The following is a 20250-nucleotide window of genomic DNA, read 5'->3' on the forward strand; positions in this document are numbered from 1 at the left end:
GGATGTTAAGGATGGTGCACAATGTGAGCAGGGCACCCCAGAGTGCATGGTGGGGCCGGGGGCACCAGCCCTGTGCAGCCCCCACCCACTCCGTGGTAATATCTGCTCCTCCTTTTCCTCAATCCACGTGGGACACAAACGCTCCCCAAACCCCACTGGCTGCAGCCCAGGCTCCTGAGCTCAGACCCCCACAAGGCCTGGACTCAGCCTAGAGCCAGGATTTGGACCCCGAGCTGGGACCCCTAATTCAGGACTTGGACCTGTGGCAGGACCCTTTGCCCTGACCAGGGAACCCCCAGTATTGTGCCCCCCTGACCTGTGCCGAGGACAGGACTCGAACCTGCAACACAGGAATTCCTGAGGGAGGGGGAACTTTGACCCGCTCCCCATCTCAGAGATGGGTCAGTCCAGCCTGATTCAAACGTAAAACCCCGCCCCTTCTCAGGGATCCCTGTCCGTCGTAGAAGCCCCGCCCCGTCCGATAGAGCTCCGCCCCAGCCCCCCTCCCTTCTATTGTGAGGGGGGCGTGGCCGGGCGTTCGGCCCGTCCCGGCTGCGGTCGCTTCGCGCTGCATGGCGGGAGTTGTAGTCCTGCGTTGGGGTGGCTCGGAAACGACAGCTCCCGTCGGGCCTTGCGCGCCGCGGGTCAGCTGAGCGGGGGCGGGGCCGGCCTGGCCTGGTAAAGGTCCGTGTGGAGCCGGCAGCCGTGGCGCGGTGGGGCCGGGACGGGAGGCTGCGGCGGGGAGCGGGTAAGAGACACCCCCAGCCCCCCATCGGTGGAACGCGCTTGGCCCCGCCCCGGATCTGCCCCCCAGAGACCCGGGTCCCTTCACACACCCGGGCCCCCCCGCACTTGCCCCCGGGTTTGTGAGCTCGCGAGCAGGGGCGGTGCGGTGGGGGCTCCCCTCTGTCCGACCTCGCTCCGGGGGCACTGGGTGGGCGTGGGCGCTGCCCGCCCCTGGATGGAGAAGTCGGGACCCCCCCCCACCAGCGCTGGCAGCTCTGCGGGGTCCCTGCTGCACCAGCCCCGGGAACCCGGCAGCGGGGGGCCGGGGCCGGCTTTGCCGGAATGAGCCGGGAAACCCGGGGGGATCCAGCGCTGGCGGCGGCCCAGAGGTGCGGGATGAATGAAATGTTGCTGCCCCTGTCCCGAGCCCGGCCCGTAACCCTGCTACTTGGCTGGGACACGAAGCCTTGGGGTGTGTGGCCCCAGGGGCTGCCAGGACCTGGCTCGTCAGGTAAATCGCCATCCCCTCGTGGCAGCCGATCGGAAAGGGCTGGGCCCTGGAAGCTGAATTCCAGTCTCACTGCTAGGCGGGGTCCCTCCAGGCCAGGGGGATGTGGGGGGGAGAGTCCTTGTCTCTGCACCCCCGTGCTATGGGGAGAGCTTTGTTCTCCAGGGCTGCGTAGCCAGCCCAAGTCCCACGCAAGGGAGGAGCGAGCAGGGCCGGCTTTAGGCCAATTCCCCCGAATCGGGCCCTGCACCTAAGAGGGCCCCGCGCCCAGTGGCAGGGCCGCGGGGAGGGGGGAAGTGGCTGAGAATCCCTTCCCTGGCTAGAGGCTCCTTTTTAATTTTTTTACTCACCCAGCGGCGCTCCAGGTCTTCCGCAGCACTTCGGCAGCGGGCCCTTCACTCACTCCAGGACTTGGGCAGCACTTCGGTGGCAGGTCCTTCGGTACCGCTGAAGACCCGGAGCGAGTGAAAGACCCGTCGCTGAAGACTAGGAACGCCACCCGGTGAGTACAAGCCCCACATGTTTTTTTTTAGTCATCCCTGCCGGGGCCCTGTCAAAACTGTCCGAATCGGGCCCCACACTTCCTAAAGCTGGCCCTGGGAGTGAGTGCCAGAAAGTCCGTGTCCTTGAGCCCCTGGACCAGTGCATGGGGAGGGTGCTAAGCAACAGGGCCAGGGATGGCTGCTACGTTGGGCTCTTGGCTTTGAATCCAGCAGCATGAGGGAGAAACGAATGTCCTGCTTCCTTGGCTGGAAGTGCACAAGGATCTGGAAAGAGAAGGGGGGTGTGGAGTACCTGTAGCTTTGAGGTGGGGATGTGGCTTAGTGGCAGGGGGGCTGTGTCAGCGGGAGCGGGAGTGTTGTATCAGAATGTGGCAATGCAGCTGTAGCACGAAGCAGGGGAGCGCACAGAGGAAGGTTGGGCTGGAAGAATCTGCAACTGCCCTATGCCCAAGAGGGTCTCCCTGCCCCGATGGAAGCATGGTCAGGAAGAACTGCTTGTTGCCATCCTGTGACGCTTGCCGTGTGTCCCAGCATTGACACACATTGTGCCCTGGCTGAAAGGATAGGGGTGAGCGGGGGAGGGCTTTGTAGTGCTACCAGAGATTTGATGGGAGAGCAGAGGTGGTGTGTGCATTGGCTAGAGGCGGGGGTGGGCCTGGGGACTCCTGGGTCGGTGGGTGGGAAGATGGACACCTGCTGTCCAAGGGATGTGGCTGTTAAAGAGGAAAACGGTCCCAACCTGAGCAGGGCCGGCTCTAAGCATTTTGCTGCCCCAATCACGGCAGGCAGGCTGCCTTCAGAGGCTCCCCTGCGGGAGGTCCGCCGAAGTCCCCTGCGCGACCAGTGGATCCTCCGGAAGCGTGCCGCTGAAGGCAGCCTGCCTGCCGCCCTCACGGCGACCGGCAGAGCGCCCCCAGTGGCTTGCCGTCCCAAGCATGTGCTTGGCGTGCTGGGGCCTGGAGCTGCCCCTGAACCTGAGGGGCACCAAGGTAGTGGTGACCCTCCCCCCCCCCCCACTGTGTAACAGTAGGTCTGGCTGCTGTTGGTTGACATCAGCACCCCTCTCTCTCTCTCTCTCTCTTCCAGGCAGGTGCCTTCTGATGGTTCCGAGTGGAGGCCTTGGGTTGTAGCTGGTGCCCACCTGTCCCCCCCTTCTCCCTTCCTTTCCCACCTCATCTCCAAGTCCCCCCCCCCACACACACATGTTCCGTATCTGGACTCACTAATGACAGCCTGGATCATCCTCCCCATTAGCCTGTCCACCTTCTCCATCACCGGGATATGGATCGTGTAAGCAGCCACTTTGCTCTGGTTTGTGTAGTGATGTGGGGAGGGTTGGGCTGGGCTAACCAACAGGGGCTGGGAGCTGGCTAACGAATGGGGTGCTCCAATAGCCATGAGATTGGGTGGCTAGTCCATGGGCTGCTTCCTTTGACAGTCTAAGCCCAAAACCAAGTGACTTTGAATCCAGTGAAGGGCAGGTTCCTGCCTCTCTGTGGGCTAACAGCCCCTCCCTTTAGTAGCCTCCTATGCTATGAACTGATTGTTGCCACCATGTTTTACTTGAGTCTTGGGTTCACTCCAGTTCTGCCCCCTCCTGGTGTAACTGTTTGGTGGCTCTTTGGTGTGTCCCCAGCCCAGCTCAGGCTCCAGGGTGGCCGCTGTTTGGGGTGTTGGTGGGGGTCACGGAGTGAGCACTGAGGTTTGCTTTGTGATGGGGTGGGGAAAATAGAAAGGTGGGGTGGGATTGGGTGCATTTACTTTGGGAGGTGCAGATACCACTATTCCAGTGCTGGGGGTACTTCTGGGTCCTTTCTGAGCCCTGCCCCTCTGTGATCAGGGCATCAAACTGGCATAGGCAATGTGGTGAATCCTCAGTTGCCAGGCTCCATGAGCTGGGAGCCATAGTTACTTGTGGGCCTGGCCAACATCCTGCCACTTACATGTCAGTGCGTTCCCCTTGCTGTAGCCCCTTGGCCTGTGTCTGACACGGGAGCCTGGGGGGAGGGTTAACTGGATCCCCTTTGCACCTGGTAAATGGTGGTCACTACAGGGCTCAGCATTCTTGTGTCTGACCCGTGGTATCTGCTGAGTCTGGCTTCAGGACTGGCCTTACGAGCCCAGAACGGGACTTCCTGCCTGCAGGTTGAGCAGCTCGAGGGCTGTGTTTCAACCCAGGGCAGCAAAGGGTCCACTGATGGCCCCTCCTAAGGGGCGCAGTTCAGTGCTCCCGTGGGTACAGCCTTCTGGCACTTACCCACCCCCTCCCAGTGATGGGGAGCTACCGGTCAGTGTGTTTTCAGGCAGACCTAGATGCTAGTGGAGCTGGGTGGGGTCCCTCTCCTAATCCTCACCAAGATGGGGCTGGCGTGTCTCCCACAGTCCTCAGCACGGCTGCCTTGACAATGGCTGCCCTTGTCCTCATCTCTGAGAGAGCCCCGGTGTGTCCGGAACTCACCCTGCAGTACCAGGCTCCAGCCACTGGGGGGACCCTTGTCCTTATCCACATGGGCAGAGCCAGGGTCACCCCAAACCATGTTGGGCTGAGTGCCCCTCTGCAGGAGGGGAGCCCCTGGGGGCTGCCGGTGCTAGGGGGCAGGATTGAGGGGAGTGGACTTGCAAAGCTGCCCATGAAACGGATGGGAATTCAGATGCAGAGTGCTAACCTAGGCGTAATCCCCTGGATCCAGCTGCTGCCTCACCTGCAGGGCCCCCTGCCCCATGAGGTCTCCACAGAGCCCGCTGGGGCAGGCTGGCTGGCCTTCCGGGACCCCATCCCTGCCCCTGGGAGGCTCTTGAACATGCTGGGTGCTTAGAGTAGCCAGCAGTTGTTGCTGATGGCTCCAGCCCTGGCCTGGGACTTCAGCAGTGAAGTGACAGCTTGGTTAAAGGCAGGGAGGTGGGAACTCATTATAGATGGCAACCGGGGGCTTGTGCAGTTACACAGAAGGTAGCTCAGAGCCCCCTGTATCTCACTCCCAGCTGCTCCTGGGATTGATGAAAGCCCCTCCACCCCCGACACACACATGCTCTCCCAGAGCCAGTGGGGAGGCTGTGCCAGTTTCAGGGGCAGCTCCAGGCCCCAGCACGCCAAGCGCGTGCTTGGGGCGGCATGCCGCAGGGGGCACTCTGCCAGTCTCCGGGAGGGTGGCAGGCAGGCAGCCTTCGGCGGCATGCCTGCGGAGGGTCCGCTGGTCCCGTCGCTTCGGTGGTCCACTGGCACAGCACCCCCCATAGCATGACGCCATGCTTGGGGCGGCAAAATGTCTCGAGCTGCCCCTGGCCAGTTTGGCCCAGTCTGGAGTGGCAGAAGCTCAGAGGGGCGCGGGGGGGGCTGCCAGGACTCAGCACCAGCTGCTGAACTGGCTGTAACTGGAGGTGAGGACTCAGGACCCGGATGGGAAGCAGGGCCTGGTGAGAGCAGGGCAGAGGCAGGCCCTCAGCCCGGGGGTGCTGGCAGGTGCGGTGTCAGGCCAGGCCGTCAAAGTCAACCCCATCTGCTCCCCCAGTATAAGGAGGTATTGGGGAGGGGGCTGTGCTGGGGGCAGCTCTGCACCCGGTGGGGGAGGGGCCAAAGGCGGCTGGAGGTTCCTCAGAGCAGTTTGCCCCTGACTTTGCCTGTCAGGTGACCTCTGACCATACAGGGTCCTGGGCAAGGAGCGCAGGCCTCTGCATGCGCCGGGAATGAGCTGGGCCTGGCTGCCTCGAGCAGCATGGACACAAGACTCAGCCCTTCACCCCTGCAGCGCTGCACGCGCCCTGCTCAGGGAGGGGTGGGGGTAGTGACGGAGTGGGGAAGGGGTCGCAGGCCAGGAGCTCTGCTGCCCCTCCCCTGCCAGCTCCCAGGCCTCTCTCATGATCTCTTGAGCCAGGCTATCAAACCGTAGTGCCCCAGCCTTGCCAGTGCAGGAGTCCAGGCTCCACAAGGAGTCATGGCAGTGGCATTGCTGTGCCTTCAAACTGCCCCAAATCTGCCCCCCACAGAATAGCTCCTGGCCCATATGCCCACTGGCCTGCCAGCCTGGATCACAGCTCTGAGCTGGTGCCCCCAGACCCCAGGAGCAGCCCCTCCCTGCCACCACCACGGTGCTATTTGCTCTAGCGTGATGGGCAGCTGGGGCAGTACCCCCTCACCCGGGGCAACAAACAGGCTGTTCCACCCTTCTGCACCGGGGAGCTGATCTCTTCCCCCAAGGCGGTTCTGCCCTGGGGTTGGGGGGGCAGGATCTGGGCTGTGAGTGTGGATGTTCTTGGCACAGGCCCTGTGGTGACTGGCTGGAGCCCAGGGAGAATGGCTTGTCCCTGCGCTGGCACCGAAGGCGGCTGTTGAAAGCATGGCGGGATGAAGGGCACATTCCTTCATGTTGCCCTGGCTGCTGTTTGGCTCGGCTCCCTGGGCTGAGTTTGCATCGCTCCACCAGTGGCCCAGATACCAGGTTCATCTGAGCTGTCGTGCTGCTGGGGGAAGGGGGTCTATGGGGAAAGTTGGGGGCCTCTCAAATTGCTTGTAACTTTCCAACCCCCCCACTTGGTCTTTCCGAAGGTGACGCCTGGGAGCGGCAGGGGAAGCCGACTCACAATGCTTCCACTTCCCCTCTGCCCCAGCTCACGCATGGCCGTGCTCTGAAACGTCCTGGGGCACGTGCCCTGGTATCGGGTGTGCTGCAAAGCCAAGCAGATCCCAATCCCTGTTCTAGTGCTGTTCTGCTCCCCGAAGGGAGGATTTGGGGGGGGGTGGTCCTGCTGAGCCCAGTGCCCCCCCAGTAACTCCCGTAACCCTGCGGAGATACCACCCATGGCAGGGGCTGCTCCCTGGGCAGCATCAGGCAGCGAGGGGCCGAGCCGTTCGGAGACCTCTGTGCACCCCGTCACCACGCAGGGCAGAAGCCAGTGAGGGAAGATCCCAGCATTTGCAGAGGTTAGGAAAAATTTGTCTCTGTGCCTGTGACCCAAGGCTGCTTGATGGAGACTTACTTGGGGGACACAGACTGAGCCCCCGCAGTGCCGTGGCCGGTCGCTCTTCAGAGCAGAGCCCTGCATGCGGTGTTGGCTACGGAGCCCCTGGCTGCAGGCGCTGCAACAAGCACCAAAGAATGGAGCCGTTTGGTTCCCCCAGCACAGCGTGAGCTGAGCGACTCCCTGGGCTGGGCAGGGCACTGGCTTGTGTCCCTCGAGGGGTTTGCAGGGGTGAGAGTGGTGGTGCTAGGGGGCAGAGGTAGCTGGATATTTGGCCTGCGTGGCCCAATGGGCAGGGCCTGTGTCATATACCCCCAGGTGGGCTGGGTGAGGGGCTTCCTATGGGTAGTGGGTGTGGATCACACTGCCAGGTCTCAGCCCCAGTGAGCTGGCCTTCCCAGTGCTGTGTCCATTCCCAGCACCACCACCACCCCCAGGCTCTTCAGGGCACCATTACCCAGGGCTCGGCTATGGACACTGGATGCCTCTCAAGGGGTTCTTAAGTTGGGCTCCCCTGCTCCAGCTCCTATGAGGCAGGAGGCTGGGTAGGTGCATTAATTTCCCTCACTAGTTCAGGAGTGGTGACCCTGGCTCTGCTCCTCGCAGGTACGCCATGGCAGTGATGAACCACCACGTGTGCCCCGTCGAGAACTGGTGAGCAGCAGCCCCCATGGCTGGCAGTGCGCATGCAGCCCCTGCCAGATGCCGTGGCCCCACCCGCTTCCTTCCTTGCCCTGGCCAATTGTAGTACCTAATCTGTAACCAGTATGGTCAGGCTCTGGGGCTAGCCCCCCTGCTCCAGTCCAGCTCCTTGGCCTGGATCCGGAGTGCTGCCCCTGGGATGGGGGGAACAGGGGGTGCCCAGGAAAGTCCAGAGCACCAGCTGCCTGGCTGTAACCTTCCCCTGCCTGCCTAGTGTGTGGGGCCTGGCGGCAGCCATGTTAGAAAGACCTATGGTGGGGGAAGCAGTCCCTCTGTGCTGCCAGGGGAGGGTGCCAGGGCTTCTGGGCAGCCTGGAGGAGGTGGGGCCATGTCTCCAGGCCCCCAGGACAGGGAGAGGAGCCCCTATGGTCTCCCCTGTGTATGGAGGGCACCGTGCCCAGGGGTGGGTAATATGGACTATACCACTGCTCTGGGAAGCAGTAGGGCAGAGGTCAGTTGCTCCTGCCCCCTATGTCTGTTCCTAACTCCCCCTTCCCCCCCCGTGCTGTTCTGGCCCCTTTCATCCCCCTCCCCCCACTTACCAATTGGTTTCAGGTCCTACAACGAGTCATGCTCTTCCAGCCCTGCCAAGCATGGCTACCCCAAAAGCTGCTGCACCTTGGAAGATGTGCCTCTGATCAGGTGAGGCTGAAGGGGGTGGGGTTGGTGTGAGTGGTACCTGGGGCCCATCACGCTAGGGGCTGTATCCCACCCCAAGGAGCTTACATGAGGCCAGAGGAGCTGCACTCTCTGCCCTAAGTGAGAGAGCGTCACAGCTCCCTCCCCCCAGGGCAGCCCCAGCCTCGCTGTCAGGCTCCTCTTGCCACCCGCTTCCCCCCCTCCATGTATCACTCAGGCTGGGGGTGGGGTGCTGTGGTGGCTGTTTGCTGGGCTCTCTGGAAGTGCCAGGCACCCAGAGCCCTCTGGCAGCATGTGATGGAATGAGCCATGGCCAAGCTGCCTGTGTGCAACAGGGAGATGGTGCTGTGGGCCACTCAACCCACAGCCGGGGGGCCCAGGTGGGCACCCACAGGCCTGATCCCACCCTGCTGGGGGCAGACGTGCAAACCAGCTCACCCCTGAGCTGCAGGGCCGGCGCTTCCACTAGGCAAGCCTAGGCGGTCGCCTAGGGCGGCAGCATTTGGGGGGGGTGGCATTTTGGCACCCTTGGTGGAAATTTGGGGGCGGGGGGGTCCTTCCACTCTGGGTCTTCGGCAGAAATTCAGTGGCGGGTCCTTCACTCGCTCTGGGACCTGCCGCCGAAGTGCCCCGAAGATGCGGAGCGGAAGGACCCCCGCCACCGAATACTCAGGAAGAGCGCTGCCGCCTAGGGCAGCAAAAACCCTGGCGCTGCTCCAACTGAGCTGTGGCATTGCATCATCCCAAGTCACATGCAGCATGTGTGGCATGGTTGCAGGAGAGTCAAGGAGCGGGATAGGGGAGCAGTACAACTTGGGGGGGGGGGGGAGGGCGCCCAGGGCCTGGCGCAATATGTGCCATGTGTGACAGGTTCCCCCCCAGGGTGCCACCTGGGGCTGGGGTACCACTGAGCCTCTGACCCACCAGCCTGGGCTCCCGCTCACACTGGGCTGCTGTGACAAGCTGCAAAGCCCTCCAAGCCTGCCCTTTCACCAGCATTCACACAGGTGCAGTCACATGCAGGCTCTCTAACCACCAGCGTCTCAGCCTAGGCCCCCAGAGCAGTACCATCCTGCCCTGCTCAAATCTGGCTGGTATATGGGTTTAATACCTGGTCCGCTGCTCCCTCAGTGTGAAGAGGACCATGCACACTTGTGGTAACCAAGCTGAGATTTTCCCCAGGCACCTTGGTCAAATGCACACTGGTTTAGATTAAAACTTAAAAGAAGTGTATTAAAATCTATCTTTCTGTAATTAAGTGATTGTAAGTGATCGCAAACAGATCAAAGCAGGTTACCTAGCAAATAAACCAAACCACAAGCCGAGCTTGACGCACTAGATAGCTAGGATATGAATTATCCTAGCAAATTCTCACCCTGAGTGATAAACAGGCTGGCAGATTCTTAAGGCACAAGCTGCCTTGGCTTTCCCAGGTTTTCATACACAGGCTAAAACTCCCTTAGCCTGGGACCATCACTTCTTCCCTGTTCAGTCTTTATTCGTCAGGTGTTTCCAGGTGTGGTGTTGTCAGGAGAGTGAGGCCCCCTCAGGTTGTCATTGCCCCTCTTTTAGATCTTCCCCCCACTTGCTGGAAAGCTCGTTTGCTGTGACCTGGGTCAGACACTTCCCATTGTGCAGTGCTATCTCGGAGAGGTTTCTGTTGCACGCAGTTCCTGGGGTAATCCTGGTGCTTGTGCATTTCCTCATAAGCCATTAACATTGTTTGGCCTTTTTACTGTTGTAGCTGAAAGGCTGCTTGTGGGTGTTTTCAACCTCACAACATGTTTCTGTAGCCCATACATAGCCAAACTTCACATACGCCGGTAGCACGTACAGTCCAACGAGAGATTACTGTTGAGCAGATCAAGACTTAGATCCCTCACAAGGCACACTTTGTGCAAAACAGAATAATTACATGACAGTGGTGAATATTGGGGTGCCAAGGTGTCACCATGCCCAAGAGGCATGCGAGGGCACAGCTGCCAGGAGCCAGGGAGGTGACCAACCCAGAGGGGTGCTGGATGGGGGTCACACCCACCCCCTTTCCATGCCCACCGGGGAAGGCGTGTGCTGCTCTGATCATATCCTGGCTTTGCTGACTGCTTTCTCCTTGCTCTGCAGTAAGTGTGGCACGTATCCCCCTGAGAGCTGCCTCTTCAGCCTTATTGGGAACATCGGGGCTTTCATGGGTAAGTGTCCACCCCGCCTGGCCTGCTGAGGAGCCGTTCTGTGCTGAGGGCCCCTCTCCTGCGACAGCCTTGGCCTGCTGGCCATGTAGCCTGCACCAGGCTCAGCCTCCCTGCTGTGGGGACGGATCTGGGGCTGCATTTGCTGATGTGGCACTGTAGAGGGGACCCTGTGCTGTTCTGTCCCCAGCGCTGCCTCTGCATTGGACTGGGGCCCAACCTCCACTCTGGGCAGGCAGCAGATCCCCACCGGGGCACAGAGCAGGCTGCTCCCTGCCCAGGGTGGCTCAGTGGTGGTTGGAAGGTTTTCTTTGCAACAGAAGTGCTGTAAACTGTTTTAAAATGTTATGCTTGTGGGATATGCTGAGGACGTTGTCATGGACTCACAGGTCATGCCCACTCTGAGCCTTAGCACGTCTGTCTCTCGCCGTGGGCCCCCTCAGGGAGTCCACTCGCTCTGGACCCCCGGGGCCTCCACCCCCAGAGGGAATAATGGAACCCTGTTCTCTAGACCGGAGTGACTCTTAGCCAGCGTAACACAGGAGGGTTTATTGAGCGTCTTAACACAGCACAGGAAACTCTCAGGGCCTCAGGCCTGGCCTCCCTCAGCACAGCACATCCCAGTCCCCCTGCATCCAGGTGGGCCCTAACGCTCCCCCTCTCCAGCCCAGAGCCACCCCCGCCCCCCTGCTTCCCAGCCAGGCATCTGAGATCACTGGCCCCAGGCCCCGCCTCTGTCCATTGTCCTCTTTCCAGGTAAACAGGGTCGCCTGGGCCTCCTTGCCTCTCTTTACAGCCCATTGCCTCACCAGGGTCCTCTCTTTACAGCCCATTGCCTCACCAGGGTCCTCTCTTTACAGCCCATTGTCCTCCCAATGGCCAGAACCGGCTGTGACTCCTGAGCTGGGCCTCCCCGTCACCAGTCACTGGGGTCTCCATTCTCCAGGCCATTGGCTGGGGTGCCAAGTTCCATTGCTGGCCCTCTGTAACAAAAAACTCCCTCTCCCCTCACCTCGTTAAACCAGTAACACCTGGGGACACTGAATCCCACTCTCTCTGCATGAAAACCATTGGAAAAAAAGAACCACCCCCCCCTCCACTTCGTCACAGGATCCCCTGGCCCAGGGAGTGGGTCTGTCACTGCCAATCCTGTGGCCTCAGGAGCTGCTGTGGCTCAGAGCCCTCACCCCCTTAGCCAGCCCATAAGTGTAAAGGTCTTACCCTGGCTTCCATGGGCTTGGCTATGCCTTTCATGGTGACCCCAACTGCCCTGCAGGTTCCCCTGGCCTCCCCCAAGTTCTTAACTACCAGACATTTTCCCTCTGGTTTGTCACCCCCCGAGGTGTGAACCCAGCTCCCCAGTCACTGCGGGGGACACTCCATGTAGGTTGCACACTAGCGAGCTGGTGGGGGTGAAAATAAGCAGTTGATTTAATAGACCCCCTCCAGACTGAGATGAGATAGCAAGGGACTGAACAGCTTCCCCTGGCACAATCAACATCTGCAGGCTTTCCAGGGGCTCCCTGCATGCCCTTGCCACAGGCTCCAGTGCTCAGGCAGCCCCTTGAGTTCTAGGGGCCTTCCATTGGGGGAGGGTGGGGGGTTTCCCCGTCAGTCACTATCAATACACACAATGGGGGTATGATGGGTTCCCCGTGGGGTGCTGTGACAGGGCTGCCTGTAGGAGCCAACTGAGGTCACTCAGTTAGGGTGAACTGCAAACAAAATGGGGCAGACCAACCCCAGAAGCTGGTGGGTATTCCAATACTTAGATTTATCAAGGTAGCACAAAACAGCTTCTGTAGTACCTCACTGGTTACTTAAAAGTCTAAACCACGCATTTCCCTTAAAGTGCCCAGCCTCAGGCCTCTGTCCAGACACGCATGTCAGATATGATGATGATGCCTAAAAATCTTATCATATAAAAGAAAAGGTTCTTCCAATCCCCAAGGATCAGCCGCATACCCAGGTCCAATTACAACTTAGATCTTACCCAAAATACACACTATTAGCCAATTCTTATTAACTAAGCTAAAATTCATTAAAAGAGAGAGTGTGTTGGTTAAAAGATCAATATACAGACAGACTTGAATTCAGTTCTTGAGGTTTAGATACATATTAGAGATGAGCTTGTAGTTGCTAAAAATCCTTTTAGAAATAGTCCCGAGGTTATAGTCCAATGTCCGTATTCAGGGTGACTCCAGTCAGTGACTGGGGATCTCAATCCTTATGGTTTAAGGTTTCCCCCTCTGGAAACCCAAAGCAGATCTGAGATCAAGTAGGATCATGTCCCAGGCTGCTTATACATTTCCAGCAGCCTTTCGGCCTGAGAAAACAATAGGCTTAACTCCTTCTCCCAAACAACCTGGCAATTAGTACAGGGTAATTTATCCATTAAACAGTTCAGATACAGGTTACCACAACCTTCAAAGAGACACATAGACAATAATACTATTTCACTCAAGTATCTTCCTATATGTTAATATTCCTTTTTTGATCTTTGAATCAAACCTATAGTGATAGACAAGACTTGTTTGCTTATCTCACAAGCCCTGAACAAACATCTACCCTTGATCTCTAACAATGCAGACTTGCATTTCAAAGCTCTATTCATTTACAGATCTTCCTAACCAGTTCTTAAGGTTCACCCATAGGTCAAGTCAGTCGGTGAGTTAATTACCTCTTTCTGGCCCTGTCATCTTTCAAGGAGATATTAGATCAGACTCATAACGTCACAGGTGCCACCCGGAACTGGGGTACCCCTGACCCACCAGCCTGGGCTCCCTTTACCTAGTACTGCTGTGACCAGCCTGTGAAGCCCTCTCCCAGGCTCCAGGAAACATACAGGTAGGTACACACCCAGCTGCTGAACATCTGGAAAAGGGGGTAAACAGTGAAGTGGTGAAATTTGCAGATGATACAGAACTACTCAAGATTGTTAAGTCCAAAGCAGACTGTGAAGAGCTACTACAGAATCTTGCAAAACTGGGTGACTGGGCAACAAAATGGCAGATGAAATTCAATGTTGATAAATCCAAAGTAAGGGACATTGGAAAACATAATCCCAACTATACATATAAAATGATGGGGTCTAAATTAGCTGTTACCACTCAAGAAAGAGATCTTGGAGTCCATGGGTGGCGGGCATCGGAGGCATGGGAAGGTGTTGCCTTCCCAAACAGCCTGATGTCCCCAGCCCATGCTCCACCCTCATGCCCCCCCGCCTGCTGTTCCCTGCGGCAGGCAGGCTTGGGCCCGGGTCCACCCCAGCTGAGCTGTCTGCCCACCCAGTGCTGGGGCCAGCAGCTCTGCCGGGAGGTGCCTTCACAGGCACGGGGGTGTGCCGGCTAGGGGTCGGGCCCAGCGGCATGGTGCTCCGAGTGGGGGCTGGGTTCTGGTGGGCACAGAAGGGGCAGGGCTGGGGGGGCTAGCCTCCCCAAGCCAGGGGGTTACCCACCACCCATGTTGGAATCATTGCAGATAGTTCTCTGAAAACATCACTCAATGTGCAGCGGCAGTCAGAAAAGCTAACAATGTTGGGAATCATTAAGAGAGGGACAGATAATAAGACAGAAAATATCATATTGCCTCTGTATAAATCCATGGTACACTCACATCTTAAATACTGTGTGCAGGTTGCCCCATCTCAAAGAAGATATATTGGAATTGGAAAAGGTTCAGAAAAGGGCAACAAAAATTATTAGGGGTATGGAACGGCTTCTGTATGAGGAGAGATTAATAAGACTGGGACTTTTCAGCTTGGAAAAGAGATGGCTAAGGGGTGGGGGGATATGATAGAGATCTATAAAATCATGACTGGTGTGGAGAAAGTAAATAAGAACGTGTTATTTACTCATAACACAAGAACTAGGGGTCACCAAATGAAAATAGGCATCAGGTTTAAAACAAATGAAAGGAAGTATTTTTTTCACACAGCGCAGAGTCAACCTGTGGAACTCCTTGCCAGAGGATGTTGTCAAGCCCAAGACTATAACAAGGTTCAAAAAAGAACTAGATAAGTTAATGGAGGATAGGTCCATCCAGGGGCGGCTCTAGAGCCCAGCGGGGCAAGCACCCGCCTGGGGCGGCCCTTTCCCAGGGGGGCGGCAGGCTGCGCCGGTGGACCTGCCGCAGTCATGCCTGCGGGAGGTCCACCGGAGCCCCGGGACGACCGGACCTGCCGCAGGCATGACTGCGGACGGCTCGCTGGTCCCGCAGCTCGGCTGGACCTCCTGCAGGCATGACTGCGGCAGCTCAACCGGAGCCGCCGGACCAGCGAACCGCCCGCAGCTGCGGGAGGTCCAGCTGAGCCTCCCGCGGCTCGGGGGCGCCTCCCGGGCATGATTGCTTGGGGCGGCCACATTTGTAGAGCCGCCCCTGGGTCCATCAATGGCTATTAGCCAAGATGGGCAGGGATGGTGGCCCTACCCTCTGTTTACCAGAAGCTGGGAATGGGCGATGGGATGGATCACTTGATTCCCTGTTCTGTTCATTCCCTCTGGGGCACCTGGCATGGGGCACCTGGCATAGGCCACAGTCAGAAGCCAGGACACTGGGCTAGATGGACATTTGGTCTGACCCAGTCTGGCTGCTCTTATGTTCATACATATGCTGTGATCAGCTCTGCAGGGGGAGACTACAGCTAAGGAACTGCCCAGCTGCTCAAGTACACCCCCCCTCAAGAGTGTAAACCCCAAATTATACCATCTTGCATGGCATAGAGACCTGTACAGTGTAAGCTCATGAAATCGCCTCCTCCCTTAGTGCAGAGAAGGATATGCAACAGCTTTCTGCCCCAAGTTAGGACTCCCCCACACTGGTTTTAGATAAAGCAAAAACAAGTTTATTAACTACAAAAGATAGCAAACAGATCAAAGCACATGACCTAGCAAACAAACAAAACATGCAAACTAAGCTTAATCTACTAAAGAGACTGGATAGGAGTAGCAACTTCTCACCCCAGGTTCAAGCAGGCCGCAGAGATTCTTAAGGGGCCAGCTGCACTTGCATACAACTTAAAAGCCCCTCTAGCCTGTGTTCAGCACTTCCCCCAGTTCAGTCTTTGTTCCTCGGGTGTTTCCAAGAGTCTCTTGGGGGAAGTCAGTGAAGAACCCTGATGATGTCACTCCCCTGCCTTAAATAGCTTTTGCATATGGTGGGAACCCTTTGTCCCCAAGCTTGGTTCCCATGCCTTTCAGTGGGAAAACACTGGTATTCCAAGATGGAGTCCAGCACCAGGTGACCTATCCCTGTAGTGCCGCAGCAGCCATTGCTCAGAGGCCATTTGTAGCATTCTCAGGAAGACCCTCAGGTGGGGAATAAGCGCCTTCTAAGGCCTATTGTGCTCCTTAATGATTCAAACTGCAGGTCGCGACCCAGTACTGTTAAAAGTCCCGTCAGTGGTGCTGCTTAGCTAAGACAGGCTAGTCCCTATCTGTTCTGACAGCGAGCTGTGCCCCGGAAGCGGCCAGTAGCAGGTCCAGCTCCTAGGTTGGGGGGAGCCACAGGGCTTTGCCTGCTGCCCCCACCCCAAGCACCGGCTCTGCACTCCCGGCCAATGGGAGCTGGGGGGGAGGTGGTGCCTGTGGGTGAGAGCTGTATGGAGCCGCTTGTGCACCTCTGCCTAGGAGCTGGACCTGCTGCTGGCCGCTTCCAAGGTGCAGCGTGGTCCACAGTGCCAGGACAGGCAGGAAGCCTGCCTTAGCACCCCTGCTGCACCATTGACCTGACGCTGCCCAAGGTAGCCCTGTGCCCCAATCGCCTGTCCAGCCCTGAGCCCCCCCCCAACCTGGAGCCCCTTCCTGCACCCCAAACCCCTCATCCATGGCCCCACCCCAGAGCCTGCACCCCCAGCCCAGGGCCATTTGCAGCCCAACCCCTTGCCCTAGCCCTGAGCCCCTCCCACACTCTAAACCCCTCATCCCCAGCTCTGTTGGGTCACGGGCATCAACAATTTTCCTTAACTGGGTGCCCAGAAAAAAAAGTTTGAAAACCACTGCCCTAGTAGGCATTCCCCAAGTGTAAACACATTTGTAATACAGATACAGTGTCAATATCCCGCACTTCAGATACAGAAATGATCCATGCACACAAGTAGGATAATCATATTCAGTAAAGCAGAACCTTTCCAATGACCCCCCACATGCCTTATCTGGTATATGATCAATCAGAATTGGGCCAGAATGATCCTCGCTCTGAAGAATAGGGGGTACAGTGTCCCAGGAGCGATCCCCAGGTGCCTCGTTCCAGTGGTGTTAATGGCCCTCTGGTCTGTGAGGGCTCGTTGCTGTGGCTGGGTTTGTGAGCACAGCTGGCTTGGGGGCACCTCCCCCAGCTGGCTACAAGGTGGAGCTGATCTAGCCCCACACACATCATGTCAGAGCCACGGCCCAGCCATGCAGCTGGAGTCCTGGAGGGGGGGCGCCCCATGGCTCCTGGTGTGGCTGGGGTCCTCTGGGTGTGGGAGGAGGTAGCCCCCCAAGCCCTGCTAACAGCCTGTCTCTCGGCAGTGGTGCTGATCTGCTTCCTGCGCTACGGGCAGCTGATTGAGCAGAGCCACCGCTCCTGGGTCAACACGACGGCGCTTGTCGCAGGCTGCACCAACGCCGCCGGCCTCGTCGTGGTTGGCAACTTCCAGGTGGGCTGGGCAGGAGCCGCCCTGCTTGGGCCAGCACCCGTCAGGGGCCAGGCTCTTCTCCTGCCCTGGCACCCTCAGCCTCTCCTCCCATGGGTGCCACGTGCCCCCTGTCCCCCGTCCCCTAAGCTGGCTGTGATGTCCCTTTGCTGGGGGGACGCTGCTGCCTGTCTGGCCATGGGGGAAGGAGGGGGCAGATACTAGCTCCCCAGACCAGAAGGGCTGGGTGAGAAGAGGGCTTGGCAGCTGTGGAGTGGGGCATGTCTGGGGCATACGGGGTGATAGGGAAGCAGCACAGCATGGGAGGAGTTACTGGGGTGCAGAAGAAGCAAGCCTGGGATGGGGGGGTTGTGCAGGTCCCCCATGGTGTGAGACCAGCCAGGCTGAACTGGGAGGGGGGAAGGTGGGGGCCTGAGGGGCAGGAATGGCCCAGGCTCACTGCTGTCCCTCCCTGTGCCCCAGGTGGACAACGCCAAGTCCCTGCACTACATCGGAGCGGGCATCGCCTTCCCGGCCGGGCTGCTCTTCGTCTGCCTCCAGTGCATCCTCACCTACCACACTGCCGTCAGCGCCCTGGACGGCTGGATGGCACATCTCCGCGTCTCGCTCACCGGCGTGGCCTTAATCGCCCTCGTCCTCAGTATCCTTCCGGCTGCAGGTTCCCTCGCCACCCAGCAGGCACGGGGCACTAACCCCCACTCAACATCCATGAACATCACCTAGGTAACCGCGGGGCTGTGTCCTGCAGGCCGCCCCAGGGAGCCTGCCGCTGGTCTGAGCTAACACAGCGGCCCCAGGTTTGATCCCTGGGCCTGATGTCCCCCCCGTGGCCTCAGAGAGCAGGGTAGTTCCCAGGGCTGGAGCAGAACATCAGGCTCTCCCTGCTGCAGGGTAGGGGCATCACCTGGGGCCACATCTGCTGCTGAAGGGGCTATGAACTGGCAGCCCCTCTCTGCGCCCCAAACGGGGTGGCCTAGCACAGACACTGGGAAGGGCTGGGGCATATGGTGCCCTCTACAGCTCTGCCTGGCTGACCTCCCTGGTGCCAGGGTGCCCCCAGCATGCCAGGGGCTGGCCCTCTCCTGCTGTACTGATACATGGCAGGGTCCCCTGCCCCAGGCCTCACCTGTACCCACAGATTCTAGCACTAGTGCTCAGGGGCTGTCGTGCCACCCTGCAGGCAGCACAGGGTTAAAGATACCCATTTGCCTGGGGCTAGAGCCACATCACCCTTCCCATGGGCACCTCCTGCAGTCAGGCTGGGGGGGGGGAAAGAGTGAGCTCGCCAGGTGTGGGGCAGGGAAGGCTCATAAGGGTCATGCCAGGTGTGAGCTGGCCCAGGGGGCTTCTGGCATGCCTCCCCTCCCCCTGCAGTGGGGGGGATGAGGGCGGTGCCTGCAGTCAGTCCCCAGGGGGAGGGGAAGGAGGGAAGCTGGTGCCCCTTCCCCCCATGGCTGGAAGGGGAGGGGAGGCGCACAGGACTCCAAGTCAGTGTGCAGGGTGGGGAGTGGGGTCTCTGTGACTCCACCCTCTGCTGAGGCCACACCCAGTGGGTGCCTTTCCTTAGCCAGCCCCTAGGCGGTGTCTTCTTCATCCATGAGAGCCACCTGCTGCAGCACCTGGCGGCCATCTGTGAGTGGGTCTTCGTCATCGACATGCTGGTCTTCTACGGCACCTTCGCCTACGACTTTGGGGCTGTCTCCACCGACACTCTGGTGACAGCGCTGCAGCGGGCCAGCAGCCGGGGCTGCAAGTCGCCCGGTGGCAGCAGCACCTCCACCCACCTCAACTGCACCCCTGAGAGCATCGCCATGATCTGAGCAGGGGCTCCCCTCCCCCCCCCTTTGATTTTGTACCAAAAAACATTTTTTAAAGAAAACACAGTATTGGGGCTGCCCCCCACAGCAGGGCTGAGCCCAGCAGCCCTCCCTGCTGGCCAGCCTAGCTGCTGCATCAATGGCCAAAGGGCGCCCTGGAGTGGGGCCACCAGCCTTCTCCTACCTGGGCTGGCTCCCGCAGGCCCTCACCCCTTCTGCAGATCAGACCCCTGCCGGCAGCGGCTGCTCAGGGAAAGGAGACCGGAGCTGGCTGCAGGGCGCGACTGCTCATGCTGCTCTGCTGGGGGCTTTCCTACCCCCCTCGGGGCAGCCTCTCCTGGGCGGGAGCCCTCTGCACATGTTCCCTTGCTCAAGCTCCTACCCCATTCAGGAAGGATTTGGGGTAACCCCACCGCAAAGTGGGGGGGGCGCACAGGGCTGTCCGATGGTGTCTGATCTTTGGAGGGAGGGTCTTTTCTCCCCCACCCATTAACCCCTCTCCTTCCTCTCCCCGTCCTGGGGGAGGTCTTGGCAGTGGGATGGGGGATGACGTGGCAGGGGGCAAAGAGCCTCGCTCCCCATCCTTCTGAGCCGGTTTCTTTGGGTAAACTGGATTGGTATTTTTAGTACTTTTTATATCTCTAAGGTGTATAAAGAGACTTGTATGGAGCAGGGTGTGCTGCCTGGTCACTGGAGAATCTCCCTGCGGAGGAGCCCTGTTTACCTGCCTGGAGTTGGCAGGGCTGTGCTGCCCACTGGGCCAGCCTTGGGAACGGCCAGCCAGGGCCCGGTTCCCCCCTTGCTCATGACACGTTGGGGCCCCTGTGGCAGGTGGCTATCCCCTGCAGGCCATGGGAGCTGCCCCACATGCCTCAGGAGCAAGCCCTCTCCTTGTGTAAGTGGGGAGGGGGGTGGTCTGCTACAGCTGGCTGGTTACTGAGCTGGGCCAGAGCGGGGGGCACCCACCAGCTTTTCATCCTTTATGGCTATGCCCTCTCTGCCTCCCTCAGCTGGGCTTCCATTGCTGGGGAGCATAACCCCACTGGAGGCCAGGATTCTCCCAATGCCCCCAGCTGGGTGCTCCTGCCTGGGGGTGAGCAGAGTGTCCTGGGCCATACCAGGGACAAGGGGGGTGGGGGGGAGCTGAATCCAAGAGAGGGTCCCCTGGGCCCAGCTGGGCTCCAGCTCCCCATAACTGGGGAGGGGTGTCAAACCAGCAGCCCCCTTAAACACAGATTATGGGGAAACAGCCCTAATCCCCTGGCCCTCCCAGCCCCAGCTGTTCTGAGCCCGGTGCTGGTAGGGAGCAGGGACCACTGGGGCTGATCAGCAAAGGAGGAGCCCCATTCACTTCAGGGGACACCCCACCACCACCCCCCTCCTGGCACCAGCAACATGCTGTGATCTCCCTCTGAACAGCAGGGAGGGCCTGCCCCAGCCTGGCCTGCGATTGCCCCACCACGGGGAGCTAGAGCCAGGGGCCCTGGGACAGCAGTTGGGGAGGGAGCTCAGCCCGCAGGCATGTTCCAGGCAGCCAGCTGGCTGTGGGGACTCTTGCAGGGTCCAGCACCCACCTGCA

General features: G+C 59.2%; 1 protein-coding gene across 4 annotated transcripts; it reads left to right on the forward strand.

Annotated features, from left to right (window-relative positions):
• Positions 1-654: 654 nt before the first annotated feature.
• TMEM150A (transmembrane protein 150A) lies at positions 655-18790 on the forward strand. Of its 4 annotated transcripts, XM_039526803.1 has the most exons (9): positions 665-748; positions 2118-2305; positions 2824-3027; positions 7300-7347; positions 7951-8037; positions 10156-10223; positions 16730-16857; positions 17317-17494; positions 18433-18790. In XM_039526803.1, exons 3-9 carry the CDS (start codon positions 2963-2965, stop codon positions 18672-18674), a joined length of 816 nt encoding a protein of 271 aa, XP_039382737.1. In that variant the 5' UTR covers positions 665-748; positions 2118-2305; positions 2824-2962; the 3' UTR covers positions 18675-18790. The 4 variants fall into 4 exon arrangements, with proteins under 4 accessions (XP_039382739.1, XP_039382737.1, XP_039382740.1 ...); XM_039526805.1 differs by lacking the exon at positions 2118-2305 and having other exon boundaries at positions 655-748; XM_039526806.1 differs by lacking the exons at positions 665-748; positions 2118-2305 and adding an exon at positions 1218-1237.
• The last annotated feature ends 1460 nt before the right edge of the window (positions 18791-20250 follow it).

Source organism: Mauremys reevesii, linkage group 2, assembly GCF_016161935.1.
Source record: "Mauremys reevesii isolate NIE-2019 linkage group 2, ASM1616193v1, whole genome shotgun sequence".
Classification (NCBI taxonomy): domain Eukaryota; kingdom Metazoa; phylum Chordata; order Testudines; family Geoemydidae; genus Mauremys; species Mauremys reevesii.

Bases quoted from the DNA above. Each gene is read 5' to 3' on its own strand.
- TMEM150A (XM_039526805.1), top strand. From the start codon at position 2,963: ATGACAGCCTGGATCATCCTCCCCATTAGCCTGTCCACCTTCTCCATC. The intron at 16,858-17,316 runs GTGGGCTGGGCA...CCTGTGCCCCAG, and splicing joins TCGTGGTTGGCAACTTCCAG to GTGGACAACGCCAAGTCCCT. The intron at 17,495-18,432 runs GTATCCTTCCGG...GCCAGCCCCTAG, and splicing joins CTTAATCGCCCTCGTCCTCA to GCGGTGTCTTCTTCATCCAT.